Source organism: Anopheles ziemanni, chromosome 3 (genome assembly GCF_943734765.1).
Source record: "Anopheles ziemanni chromosome 3, idAnoZiCoDA_A2_x.2, whole genome shotgun sequence".
NCBI lineage: Eukaryota > Metazoa > Arthropoda > Insecta > Diptera > Culicidae > Anopheles > Anopheles ziemanni.
In genome coordinates, this window is record NC_080706.1 from 47,228,516 (window position 1) to 47,242,208 (window position 13,693).

General features: G+C 47.4%; 2 protein-coding genes across 2 annotated transcripts; both read right to left on the reverse strand.

The window, feature by feature from the left end:
• Positions 1-1,222: 1,222 nt before the first annotated feature.
• Positions 1,223-4,214, reverse strand: LOC131288019 (V-type proton ATPase subunit B). Its single transcript, XM_058317116.1, has 4 exons — positions 4,086-4,214; positions 3,838-3,985; positions 2,588-2,913; positions 1,223-2,508 (listed from the first exon to the last, which is right to left on the reverse strand). The coding sequence occupies exons 2-4, from the start codon at positions 3,932-3,934 to the stop codon at positions 1,435-1,437; spliced, it is 1,497 nt and encodes a 498-aa protein (XP_058173099.1). The 5' UTR covers positions 3,935-3,985; positions 4,086-4,214; the 3' UTR covers positions 1,223-1,434.
• A 464-nt stretch (positions 4,215-4,678) lies between these two features.
• On the reverse strand, positions 4,679-8,426 carry LOC131286092 (centrosome-associated protein Alms1a-like). Its single transcript, XM_058314957.1, has 2 exons — positions 4,819-8,426; positions 4,679-4,747 (listed from the first exon to the last, which is right to left on the reverse strand). Exons 1-2 carry the CDS (start codon positions 8,329-8,331, stop codon positions 4,679-4,681), a joined length of 3,582 nt encoding a protein of 1,193 aa, XP_058170940.1. The 5' UTR covers positions 8,332-8,426.
• Positions 8,427-13,693: the final 5,267 nt, after the last annotated feature.

Below are 13,693 nucleotides of genomic sequence, written 5' to 3' on the forward strand. Positions count from 1 at the left end.
GTATACGATAAGAAATATGTAAAAAGGAAACGCCTTAGTTGTACTCTTAATCAACACTAACGAAGAAATTGGGTAAATATTAAAACATGGATTGTCCGGCGAACCATGGTTCCTCTTCCGGCCGCAAACTCGATAACGAAACAAGGATTATATAATAATAATAATTTGCGTAAAATAGAGCACGATACTTGAAGTAGTTTTTTTTGTGTTTTCCTACCCGGCATGCAAAAATGTCCTGCGTGTGTTCGCTCCCGAACCAATTTTCCAGCGTTGTTATGTTGCGTTTGTTTTATGCAATTGTTGCTGCTTTTCCTGCCCATTCTTAGGATGGCCGAAAATATCTGCTACGTCAGTGTGGTGTTAAGTTTCCATCTTCACATCCGAACGATGGCGATTGAGGAAACTTTTGACCCGGATGGCACCATCAACAAAATCCTGTCTCTCGCACGAGTTCCCGTGTGACCCCACGGAACTGATGTTTGCTTTCACAAGATGTTGGCCCGAAAGCGATGTCGTTCCGTTTCGGCACACTCAAGCATTTTGAGGTCGGTGCTCGATGTCATCTTCCGACGACACCCGCAGATCGGATGCTGTTTGCGATCTGCGCGCATCCGCCGGTTCATACATTACGAGACGCACACCCCAAACGATTCGACCACGTGTCCGTCAGGCTCAGGGGGTTCCGTTGCGTTTTGAAGACTTTTCTCTTCCTTCGTCGTATAGCGATCGTTGTCATCGTCGTGTCGTGTCGTGTTTAGATGTTGGTTGTTTTCCCTTCCGTTGGCTTGGCTTGGATTTGGATGGTTCTGTATCCCTCCCGTGCGCGCAAGAGGGAACCCCGAGACCCCCACGGGGTGGCCGAATCTTCTGCGAGGGCGATCACACGCGATTCGTGTGGGAGACTTTTTCAACTAAGAAAGAGGATTGTGTTTCAAGGTGCACATGGCCGATATACCAAAATTTCGTCAAGCCCATCGAAATGGAAGTGTTTTTAAAAAGTATTATCTCGTGTCGCAATCTCTAGCAGTATTTTCGATTACCAAAGCCCATTCCTAGGAGCATAGACACACACACACACGTAGCTTTCTTTTTTAAGATTTAATCCGCACCAAACGGTCACACGCTGAGCTGTTCACAATATTAAGGTGGCAAATTTGCTAAGAAACGTAACCCACCGTTTAGACAAGAAACGATCCATTGGATGATCGTAAAGTCACAAAAGGAATGCTTTAAATGGATATTACATTAATTTTTAATTTGTGTTTCTTCTCGATTCCCAATCCACTATTTACACAACAGACAAGATAAAAAGGGACGCAAACAAACCGAAAGGATGTTTGTAGTAATATCTACCTTACAGAAGAAGTGCTAGCAAACGACGAACGAACATCATCCATCTCCACCCACCGGCAAAGGGGAGCGGGGGGTCGCGGTTTAGTGACGAGAGTCGCGCGGGTAGAACTCGGCCAGGATCGAGGCCGGGATACGCTTGAGCATCTCCTTGGGGAAGATACGCAGCAGCTGCCAGCCGATGTCCAGCGACTCGAATACGGTGCGGTTCTCGTAGTTACCCTGCGAGATGAAGTTCTTCTCGAACTTGGTCAGGAACTCCAGGTAGAGCAGATCGTCCGGCGTAAGGGCCTCCTCGCCGACGACGGCCTTCATGGCCTGCACGTCCTTGCCGATGGCGTAGCAAGCGTACAGCTGGTTGGACACGTCCGAGTGGTCCTTGCGCGTCATGCCCTCACCAATGGCGGACTTCATCAAACGCGACAGCGACGGCAACACGTTGACCGGCGGGTAGATCTGTCGGTTGTGCAGCTGACGGTCGACGTAGATCTGACCCTCGGTAATGTAACCGGTCAAATCGGGAATGGGATGAGTAATGTCGTCGTTCGGCATAGTAAGAATGGGGATCTGGGTAATCGAACCGTTGCGGCCTTCGACACGTCCAGCACGCTCGTAGATGGTGGCCAAATCGGTGTACATGTAACCAGGGAAACCACGACGTCCGGGCACCTCCTCACGGGCAGCGGACACCTCACGCAGAGCCTCGGCGTACGAGGACATGTCGGTAAGGATGACGAGCACGTGCTTCTCGCACTGGTAGGCGAGGAACTCGGCGGCGGTAAGGGCCAGACGGGGCGTAATGATACGCTCGATGGTGGGATCGTTGGCCAGATTGAGGAAGAGACACACGTTCTCCATGGAGCCGTTCTCCTCGAAGTCCTGCTTGAAGAAACGGGCCGTCTCCATGTTCACACCCATGGCGGCGAACACGATGGCAAAGTTGTCCTCGTGCTCGTCCAGCACCGACTTGCCACTCTGCTTGACCAGACCGGCCTGACGACAAATTTGAGCGGCAATTTCATTGTGCGGCAGACCAGCAGCCGAGAAGATCGGAATCTTCTGTCCACGGGCAATCGAGTTCATCACGTCGATGGCGGAGATACCGGTTTGGATCATTTCCTCCGGGTAAATACGAGACCACGGATTGATGGGTTGACCCTGCAGGACGAAACCGACGGCAAAGAATACACATTAGTTCACATCGTTTCATGAATGCCAGTTTCCTAGTCACACGTACCTGAATGTCAAGGAAATCTTCGGCCAGAATTGGCGGACCCTTGTCGATCGGCTTGCCGGATCCGTTGAATACACGACCCAACATGTCTTCCGACACTGGGGTGCGCAGAATATCGCCGGTGAACTCGCACACGGTGTTCTTCGCATCGATACCGGACGTACCCTCGAACACCTGGACGACGGCCTTGGAGCCGCTCACTTCCAGCACCTGACCGGAGCGGATGGTGCCATCGGCCAACCGCAGCTGGACGATTTCGGCAAACTTCGGGAACTTCACCTCATCAAGGATGACCAGCGGTCCGTTGACACCGGAGACGGTTTTGTAGACTGCACGAAAGCAAACAAACAAGAAAAGTGAGTAATGAAGAGGACAGATAGATGCTTCATATCAATGTTTTAAAACATTGAACAATATAAAACGATTTACATGCACCATTCAATCAATGAAATTGCTTCACCCGGCCATATCTTTCCATTTCGTTTACGTAACATCAACATGTGATAAATGGAGTTCATTGGAACAGCAGTTGCAGTATACTCTCATGTGGACGGACAAGCAACATCGTGTACCACCAACTGCATTAAAATCACAGGAATTTAATTTTTACGAAGCATAACAGAACATCCAAAGGGTGCTTTAATTTTTGCATCAAATAGCCTGGCGGCCATTGCGCTATCGCACACTTTGTGTAAACACTGCGAAGGAAAGAAAGAGAGATCCGTCCAGCAACCAGCTGACTGTAGTAGTAAGCGGCGCTATTATCAACGCCATTGCGCGAGCGTGTGTATGTTCGGTCGTAGTAGTCAGGTGTTTTGACAGTCATGTGACATCAAAACAGAATTTCCAAAATGGCATAGAAATTTATTTACGTTTTTACTAAAATACCACCATTTCCCAAACCCCAAATGGTTCAGCAAATGGATGAATTTAAAGGGACTATATTTTCGCTAGGGGTAAAACGCTTGAAGTCAGAACAGTAAGTTTTTCACATCACTTGTGACCAGGAATTTAAAAATAAAAAAATAATAATAAAATCGATTTCTAGTATCGATTTCAGCCTCGTGTAGTTAATTATAACAAATTCAATCGAGTTTACACATGTTTAACGTGCATAACGTTTGCAAAAAAACACTTCTTTTCCCACAACACAGTGCCGTCACATGACCGACATTTGAGCCCAATGGCGATCAGAGTAACCCGCAATTTTACATCCTGCGGGTATTTCAACGAATTAAAATTACTCTACTCACTCAAACGTGGCTGGGAGATGAAATCGCGCGACACGGCCAGGACGTGCTCCTTGTGGGCCTGGTGGGCCGATAGGGTTTTATTGTACATCGTCGACATCGTTACTGCTTCCTCCTTGCTGGGGCGGCTGCTGTGTGTACGGTACTGCTACTAAAAAAGAAAAACGAGACACAATGTTCCAAGCGTTAGCCCGACAAAAATGATAATGGGCGGAAAAGCTGTCGGCCTAAAGATGGTAGACTTTGCTCACCAATGAACTCTGGTTAATACTGCCAACACCGTAGCACGGTCGCTTACCAAGTACGGCCACACGGAGTTGTACGATAAACGAAGAACGACGGCACACAAGTGACTGCGAGCTGGCTCGGAATATTTTTTCTTTCGCTACTTCTTTTTCGCGTATCTGTCATGTGACTTTTCAAGTATCGGAAGGTTGTTGAAGCGAAGGTGTAATGACCATAAAGACCTTGTTTTTTTAAACGACGATTATTTTAGTTTATCTGGCAGAATTTTGTTACAATTATACTCTTACTGTAAATGTTTATGCTTAATTAAACTTTACATAAAATTGGGGAAAATATGTGTGGTATCTTATCAAACCTTTTACATTAACGGTTCGAACCGGTTAATTTCAGTTCAGTTTTCGTGAAATATTTCAGTTAAAAATCAAACGAAGTTTAGCATATGTCCTGTGAAAAAAAGGGAACGTTACGAGGATAAAATATTTTGTAAAAACGCTATTTTATTCAACCATTTTATTTAAGATATCATTTTATTGGAGTGTAAATGCATGTATGTAACTTATATACTATCGCCAATATTTCGGGCTCCGGTTTCAGCTACCTAATCTTGAATCACTCGAACGCTGTTGGATAGATCAACTTGACCGCGCAGCACTTTCCGTTGTAAGTTCTGAAGCAAAAGTAAAAAGTGTTCATTAGACGTTATGTTGCCTTTTCGAAATCGTTCTGGTGTTCTCATACCTTATTGTAAACATCCTTCATAATCCGATTTTTACGTTTTAGGTTGTTAAATCGCTCGATCTCCTTTTTTCTTTGAACCTCGGGAAGATTCCGTACCTTTTGTCGCGTGCTTTCCCGCATGGCACGGGTCGAGGCAAAGACACGTCGCTGGCTCAACGGAGGTGGTGGTAGTTTTCCTCGTCCCATTGAACTCGTTTTGCGTAGCGAATCGTCCGAAGTCAGCAGCAACAGGCGCTGCCGCTGCTGGTTCCGCTTACTACGCAGCTTGTTCAGCTCATTGATGCACTGGCGCCGCTGCTCGATCTTGCTCAGAGTGGCCGGGCACGAACGACGAAACTGTTCACGCAATGTTAACATCTTTTCTGAATCCTTATCTTTCCCATTCTCTGGATCGCTTTCATCGTTGCTGCTTACACTGGAAGATCGTGGCGATGGCGTAGGTGTTGGAGCAGCGGCTGACGGTTTGCGCTGCATGCCACCTTCAAATGTTATGACGTACGCAATGGACGAGGGTTGCGTTTGGGCCTGTTTGTCTTGCCGCCCTCCCCCAGTTCCGTCGATTATTTCCGTTCTACGGCGCACGCCACTATTGTTATCCATTTCCGTTCGCACTCCAATGCTTGCTCTTTGCTGAAGTTGCCCGCAAGGGCAATGGCATTGGGTCACTGGATACGCATGGTCCTTTATCGGCCTTACATCGATAGTTGAGGGAACCTGGACGGCAGCCGTTGCTGAGTTCGTTTTCGGTTTCGGTTCTCCAAATATTGGCTTCGTACGCAGAATGGAATCAGTCGTTTGAGTACCCGCCGTACGCCCGGTGGCAATCGGAGGCGATGGCCGTCTGGATTTGATATCGTAATGGTGCGTGGTCGTTGTGTTGGTCAATGTCGTCACGACCGGGATGGAGATGGAATCCGACGAAATGAATTGCGGTGACATGATGGAATTGTTCGAAGACGATGGAGCTCTTCTGTCGTTACCCGTGCCTTTGGACAGCTTGCTCAACACGTATTTATCCTTTCCGAAGTTGTGGTTTTCCTTCTCCTGCGGCCGACGTTTAGCACCATTCCTTTGGCCGCTACTGCTGTACGGGCGGGTATAAATGTGGTTCTGTTCCTCGAACGCTCTGCGCTGACGCACCTGATCGTAATTTTCGACAAACTTTTCCTTCTTCTGCTTGATGAACGTCGGAATACTGACGTCGGATGCCGGGCTAGGAGTGTCCGCCGTCGGTGTTTCCAGCTTAGACCGGTTTTTCAATGCTTTTGCCATATGATAGTGGGAATTCCAGCCGGAACTACTCTCTTTTGCGGTACTGTTTACCGAAATGGCCTCATGAACAGATGTGTAATCCGATGTCCCGCTACGTTCACTAGGCAATTGCTTGGGCAAGAGCTCTACTCGGACGGGATCTTTTACCGGTACCGCCGGTGCAGATTCCCCTGTATTAAGAAGTAACATCTTCTTCACCAGCAACTGCTCAATGGCCCGATCGATTTGCGCCAGCTGTGGTTCATTCGATCGCTGTTGGTTAAGTCGCTTTAGATCGCGTAAATTTTCATATTCAACCTCGGAATGTGTCATCGGTTTTAAGTACTCCTGCATCGCTTTTCTAACCCGCCGGTCTCGCGCCTCGGGGGCCGAGAGCTTCCTAGGAATATTCTCTTTCGTCGTACCGATCGATTCCACCAATGACGATCCCGTTTGGTGGGAGGAAATCTCCATTGAACCATGTTCGCGGACCGTAGAATCATGACGTACATTTTTGGCCTCATTTGAACCGCTAGACGATCCTTTCACTGAACCGACCGATACATCTACACTTCCAGCAATTGCTTCAGGGCTTTTAGTTTCCTCAATGACCTCTACCTCCGCACCGCAACTTCGATCCTGCTGAACACTTTCCTCGCTCTTTTCGGCCTTATCTCCGGAAGTTCCCACATCATCATACACATTTTCCTCCACCTGTCCCCGTTTGCTGGCCTCCTTTTCATAGCGCTTCCGGACGGATTCAGCATAGTCGTGCAGTAGTTGCTCGCGTGTCCTCTTTTTCGGATCGTGGCGCGAAAGTTTACGAAATATTTTATCGATCAAACTTTCCTTCACACCTGTTGGCATGCTTTGAAGTTCACAGATGGAATTATACAGTGTCAGTCCGAGCTTTACCTCGTCGTCAAAGGTTGGCCGTTGGGAGCGGTTACCAACATCCAGCGGGGCACTGTTATTCCCCGTCGAGGACGAAGCCGTCGATGATGAATGTACTGGAGTTGAAACGGAAGCGGCACCGGATGGGGTGTTATTCTCTGTCGCCGGAACCGAAGGTGAAAAGAACTCAAAACTTTCAGCCGCATCAACTGACGCAAGGGTATAGCTTTCCGCCGTCCCCACGGCTTTGTCCTCTCTATATGGGTGGTGGTCGCTTCTTTCGCTTTCGGTATTACAATCAGACGCTTGAATTCCCCGCGATTCAACAACGCGCGCACGAAGGGAAGTTTGAGTAGATTTTTGTGCCTCCTCACGGCTCTTGGCCAAAGGCTGTAGAGGCTTCGGGGTACTCTGTGCGCCAGGTTTTTGAAGCATAATTGACCCATCATCTTCTGGACGCGATTTCTTATCCTTTTCCTCGCGCTGACGAACGACAACAACGCTCCGATCGAAGTTGAGACCCTTGCGGGCAAAGTATCGTTGCAAGCAACGTTTCTCCGTTTCATTGAGATCGGCCGCACCGCAGAGCTGCAAACGCTCGCTCGAATCGTATCCGATGTCACCGAGGGAATCCCATTCCAGTTTCTGTTTGTTTGAAGCAATGCTGCTAACGGGAGATATATCCTTCAGGCTATCCAGTGTTTCCTCACCAGTCGCCGGAGCTTGTGCTTTGACAACCGGCCGTATTGGGTCATCTTCAGTAGTAGCCGTCTGGGTACTGTTTTCGTGCACGACAATTCGCGCCGGTTCTTCTTTTCCAATGGATGGCATCTGAGGCGGCAATGCTGCTGGTTGCATATACATAATAGGTGGAATCGCGGAGGTCATCGCTGGTGTCGTCATCGTGATGTTTGATGGAGGTGGAAGATTTATTTCAATAACTGATTCCAGATTGAAATTAAAGTTTCTTCCACTCTTCTGCTCGGTCTTCTTTTCCTTAACAGTCACTCCCTTAGCGTCCGAAGCAGGGCCTCCTTTGTCGCCGGGCTGCTCCGTTGATTTGTTAGCAACCTTCGCGCTTTCGGCGGACGCGTTCCGTAGCGACTTTTCGCCCTCAATTAGCTCCTGCTGCTCTGCTTTCTTTCGGAGCGTTGACAGGTTTTCCATCGATTTTCCCAATCCGGAACGGTTCGAGCCTCCTGCTACCTTCCGCTGCAATTCGTCCAGCCCCGGAAGGCTTCCGTCGCTGGAAGAACGCGTCGCATTCGACATACGCCGCAAGCGTAGGTACTTTTCCAAATCCCGATTGCGGCCATGTTCCATGTAGTAATGCATGATTAAATCCGTTACACGATCACTTTGCGACATGTTGCACAACTAGAAGTCAAAAAGGTTAATTTTGTACGAATGAAACAGAATGGATTCTACCACTCAACGACGAGCATAATCGCCAAAGCGCGCTCGAAAAATTCCGTTGGAAAACTGCAGTTGGCACAGCGTACGAAGATTTAACATTGTTTGACAACCAAAACATAGCAACGCGTGCCAAGGATGTGTAAAATAGGTAGTGTTGTCTTAGGAATAGCATACTTTCGAATGTAGAAATTGTAACTTCAAACATGAAAATATTTGAAAATATTTGTCCAAAACGAGTAAAAGATAACACACTGTAGAGTCTGGGTGCGGTGAACAATTTATAACGAGTCAATCCGAAGCCGAAGGTTTAACAAATAGAACAGTTATAATAATAATAAGCCGAAGGTCCGAAGTACGTCTCTCTTGTTCGAAGGCACACTCAAGAGTGTTCAGTTTATTCCTCCACGTTTGTTTGACAGTTTCATCGCTGGTGGTGGACGCAGCCACTTATATGACAGGTGCATGACAGCTGGTGGTCGCAGCCACCATCATGACAGATAACTTATAAGAACCTTATGATAACGGTCGGACGTTACAGCTCGGCTATCCTGACAAAATTCGAAATTGTCCTCAATTTCCTAAGAAGGAGATTCAGTCCAGCGTTTAAGTTTAGACGCTTCTAATACCCCATCGTAGGGCAGCTGTGTAAGTTGACATCCGTCAACATCACGAACGACATACCTATCATGTGGCAAAACTTTATGAATAGTATATGGTCCTCGGTACTTGGCTTGCAGTTTCTTGTTGCCGCCTTCACTTGTGTCAACATAACGGACAGCCACCAAATCACCCGGTTCATAACGTAGGGGAGGCTTATGGGTTTTGTTGAAGTATTCCTCATTCTTCCGCTGGGACTCCTCTATGTTAACTAACGCTTCGGCTCGCGTGGTCTCTAAATCTCTAGGGGTTTGATCTGATTTGCTTTCCAAATATTCTGATAATTCGTCTGGGACTTCACCTCTTTGTTCGGTACCGAATAATAATGCGGAGGGACAGAAGTTCGTAGATGCGTGGACTGTATTGTTAAGGGCGTATTCTGCCAACCGTAGTTGTGATACCCAATTGTTGTGATCAGGAGCATTGCTCAATTTACTCAGGATGGGACGTAATACTCTATTGACACGTTCCACTTGCCCATTAGCTTGAGGGGAACTTGTCGCGTTTAGAACGTGATTTATGCAATGCGATTCAAGGAAATCTTCGAAAAGGGAGGAAGTGAAACAAGTGGCCCTATCGCTTATGATTCGTTTAGGACGGCTATAGTATGACATATATTGTGTAAGAGCAGAACAAACTTCCTGGGAGTTGGTGGTAGCGGTAGGGTATAATTTCGTGAATTTCGTAAATGCATCTATGACGACCAGAATATAACGTTTCCGTTTGTGGGATAGGGGAAGGGGACCAAGATGATCGATATGTAGGGTATCGAAAGGCACGGGTGCCTTGGGGATGCTATATAATTTACGGTTACTGGTTTTAGAAGGAGCAGAATAAACTATACACTTCAAACAGTTTTTTAAGAATCGTTCTACCGTAGGTTTCATATGAGGGAACCAGTAATGCTGCCTTAATTTGCTGAAGGTTTTGTTAACACCGAGGTGTCCTATACGCTCGTGAGTGCATCTAACAACGTTGTCCGCCAGGTCAACAGGAACATACAATTGATGGGTTCCGTCAGGCGATTGACGGAAAACTAGCCCATCCTGCAGCACGAACCCCTCCACCTCTTCATGTTCTAAACGATGTTTGAGAGATTTGATAGTAGGGTCACGAGATTGGACAACCTGAAGCTGAAAGTCAAGATCGTTTTCACTGATAGCACAAATAGCGTCAGTGCGACTGAGAGCGTCCACATGAGGCATGGAGGTACCGGGCCGATGACAAATGGTGTAGTCGTAATCCTCTAAAAATAGTGACCACCTGGCGATCTTGGCAGATGCATTCCGGTTTTTTAGGGTCTCCACCAAGGAGTTGCAATCAGTGACGATTTTTATAGGCAAGCCATGGACATACGTATGGAAGCGTTTGAGAGCGTAAATGATGGCAAGGGTCTCAAGTTCGTAGCTGTGCAATTTGGATTCATCTTTCGAGGTAGTTTTGGAAAAGAAAGCAATCGGGTGGAGCTGGTTATCATCCTGTTTTTGAAAGAGTACGGCACCAAAACCGTACGAACTAGCATCACAGTGCAGTTCCGTTTCCCGTTTTGGGTCAAAAATAGCAAGGACCGGAGAACAGACAAGTTTGTTACGTATCGTTTCAAAAGCGGTGACACATGCTGAGTCGAAATTGAAAGGCTCATCCTTCTGAAGCAATTTAGTCATGGGCTTAGCTATACACGAGAAGGAGGCAACAAATCGTCTAAAGTACGAGAAGAGACCCAGACATCGTCTAAGCTGTTTGAGATTCGTAGGCATCGGGTAATTGGTTAAGGACCTAATGTGTCGCTCACTAGGTTGGATACCTGACGAATTAGCTTTGTAACCCAAATATTCAATTTCCTCGTGCGCGAATCGACATTTATCTAATCTGAGCTCTAAGTTATGTTCCTTAATCTTCCGTAAAACTGCTTGGAGTGTGTCAAGGTGTGATTCCAAATCCGGGGTGGCGATGATAATATCATCAAGATAAACTGTAATTTTACCAGAATCTATAAACTCCCTCAGAACAGAATTAATGAAACGCTGAAATTCCGATGGAGCATTTCGGAGTCCGAAGGGCATCTTAAGATATTCAAACTGTCCGTCTGGGGTAACAAATGAAGTATAAGGAATAGATTCTTCACTCATAGGGACCTGGTGAAAGCCGCTCTTGAGGTCAAGGAGGCTGAAAATTCTTTTACCAGATAGATGTTCTAAACACGTTTCGATTAGGGGTAAGGGGTAGTTATCCCTTACAGTGATTTTGTTGAGGGGCCTGTAGTCCACGCACATGCGAACCTCACCACTCTTCTTCCGGACCAAAACAAGAGCCGAAGCGTAAGGAGAATGACTGGGCCTGATGATCTTTTCGGCTAACAATTTGTCGACAATTTCCCTGATCTGCTGCCTTTCACCGTAAGAGAGCCGACGGGGTTTCGTGAATATGGGTGTGTTATGCGTAAGGTTAATTTTCATAAAGTGCTGTGCCGGTTGCTTATTTGGATGAAATTCGAGATAAGAATGGGTGATAATTGAAGAAACTAGGGCACGACTTGCCTTAGAAAGGGTGTTCCCTAGATCAAATTCATTTTTAAGGTCGTCAACCTGAATCGCACATATGCTTCGAATAACATCTTCTAACTTATCAGGAAGCTGAAGGGGTACACAAGTGGGCTCGGAATTCGTAATCATAAGAGAAGGAGAATGTATAAGCGAAACATTAAGACGTTTAAGTAAATCCCTGCCTATTATCATTGGCCACGCGATGTTGGGTAAGACGTCAAAAATATGTGAAAGAGTATGGTTCCGAAACTGAAGAGTACAATTGATTTTTCCGCGAGAGTAAAGCGACCCTTTCACTAGAGTGCGATAATCAGAAATAACATAAGGTCCTAGCATGCTAGGTGGCACTATGGTATCTTTGATGAAGCTCACAGGGCTCCCTGTATCGAAAAGGGAGCGTACATAAGTTGTTTGCGCCGACTGAAGAGAAGGATGGTTAAACGTCACACTTACCCCCTGATCAGGGTCGATTTGGCCATCTCGTATCAGATCGTGGATCGTATCAGACGTCGTAGGGGGATGTTCGACAGCGTTGGATACAGCATCAGGGCATTCACGATATTGATGTCCCGTTTTGAAGCAACGGAAGCATCCACCCGGAGGACGCTTGGGACGGTCACAGTTGTCCTGATAATGGCCATATCTCGAGCAATTGTGGCACCGGACTGATTCCGGTGGCTTGTTCTGACTCGCCGGACGACGAGGGGCAGTCACTTGTGGGGCAGCGGAAACAGCCTTTGTGGTCTTCTGGAGTCGAGCAGCCTCAAAACACTTGAGCTGTCGGCGCAGGTCATCCATGGTAGGAGTCACATAGCGCAAGCCTGCAGTCAGTGAAGGGTCTCCCAATCCATCAATAATAATGTTGATTAGCTCCTGCTCGGACACGACTATTTGTTTGGCAATCCTTTGCATGTCCAACATGTAATGAATTGCGGACTCCTGGGGTCGCAACTGTCGTGCACGAAGTTGACGATATACGGACTCAACCGTCGGGGCGACATGGAGGCTCTGGATCAATTCCATCTTTAGTGCCTCGTACGACGAAACCCCTGATAGTTTGGCGATCGCGGAAGCCGCACCGGTGAGAAGCTGGTAAGTTATCAGGAACTTGTCGGCGTCACGTACGCCAAGAATGACGAATACTCGTTCCAAATCAGTGAACCACTCGGTGACATCCCTATTCCTGTCTCCATCGAAAGGTTCGATTAGTCTCTCGCAGTCCTTTACCTTTACAGTGGTCACCCGAGGCGGCTCAAGAAGAGCGATCTTCTGCCGAAGCTCCGCAAGCTGTAGCTGCTGTTGGAGCAGCCGGAGTTGATTTTCCATTTCAGTGGTTCCATTAGAAACCATAACAGCAGGAGCGGTGGTCTGTGCGTTAGTAGTAGGTTGCGGGGAGGTAGGAGCACCCGCAGGGTGGTAGGCGTGAGAGGAGCACGGAAGGTTGGAAGCAGCGAGTGTTACTAGGTGGTCTGCATCATCATCCTTCATTTCGGTGGTGACACGCGCCACGTGGTTTTCAGTGTACAAAATGGTGCTGGCGCCATCGCTCGGAATGGAGTCAGTCAAAATGGCGGTCTCACCTCTAGCCTCCTGGGATGTTGTACCGGGCTCAGGGATCGAAAAAGATGCATGTTCCTCTCCTACTAGTGAGTCATACAACTGCCGGAGTTGCGAAATGGTAGCCGTTGCGGGGATGTCGATGCCGCAATCGGTCAAACGGCGTACCAGGTCTTCTTTGCTGAGCATGATGGACAATGCCTCAGGGCGCAACATACGACACGTTTAAGCGCTGGAAGGCGAGTTTTTTGGGCAATCCCACTTCTGAAGTTGTAGAGTCTGGGTGCGGTGAACAATTTATAACGAGTCAATCCGAAGCCGAAGGTTTAACAAATAGAACAGTTATAATAATAATAAGCCGAAGGTCCGAAGTACGTCTCTCTTGTTCGAAGGCACACTCAAGAGTGTTCAGTTTATTCCTCCACGTTTGTTTGACAGTTTCATCGCTGGTGGTGGACGCAGCCACTTATATGACAGGTGCATGACAGCTGGTGGTCGCAGCCACCATCATGACAGATAACTTATAAGAACCTTATGATAACGGTCGGACGTTACAA

What these genes read in the sequence shown, in the direction of transcription:
- LOC131288019 (XM_058317116.1), bottom strand. Translation starts at nt 3,934, where the DNA reads ATGTCGACGATGTACAATAAAACCCTATCGGCCCACCAGGCCCACAAG. An exon ending in CATCTCCCAGCCACGTTTGA is followed by an intron (nt 2,914 to 3,837) that starts GTGAGTAGAGTA and finishes GCTTTCGTGCAG; the next exon opens with TCTACAAAACCGTCTCCGGT. An exon ending in AAGATTTCCTTGACATTCAG is followed by an intron (nt 2,509 to 2,587) that starts GTACGTGTGACT and finishes TTCGTCCTGCAG; the next exon opens with GGTCAACCCATCAATCCGTG.
- LOC131286092 (XM_058314957.1), bottom strand. Translation starts at nt 8,331, where the DNA reads ATGTCGCAAAGTGATCGTGTAACGGATTTAATCATGCATTACTACATG. An exon ending in TGAAGGATGTTTACAATAAG is followed by an intron (nt 4,748 to 4,818) that starts GTATGAGAACAC and finishes CTTTTGCTTCAG; the next exon opens with AACTTACAACGGAAAGTGCT.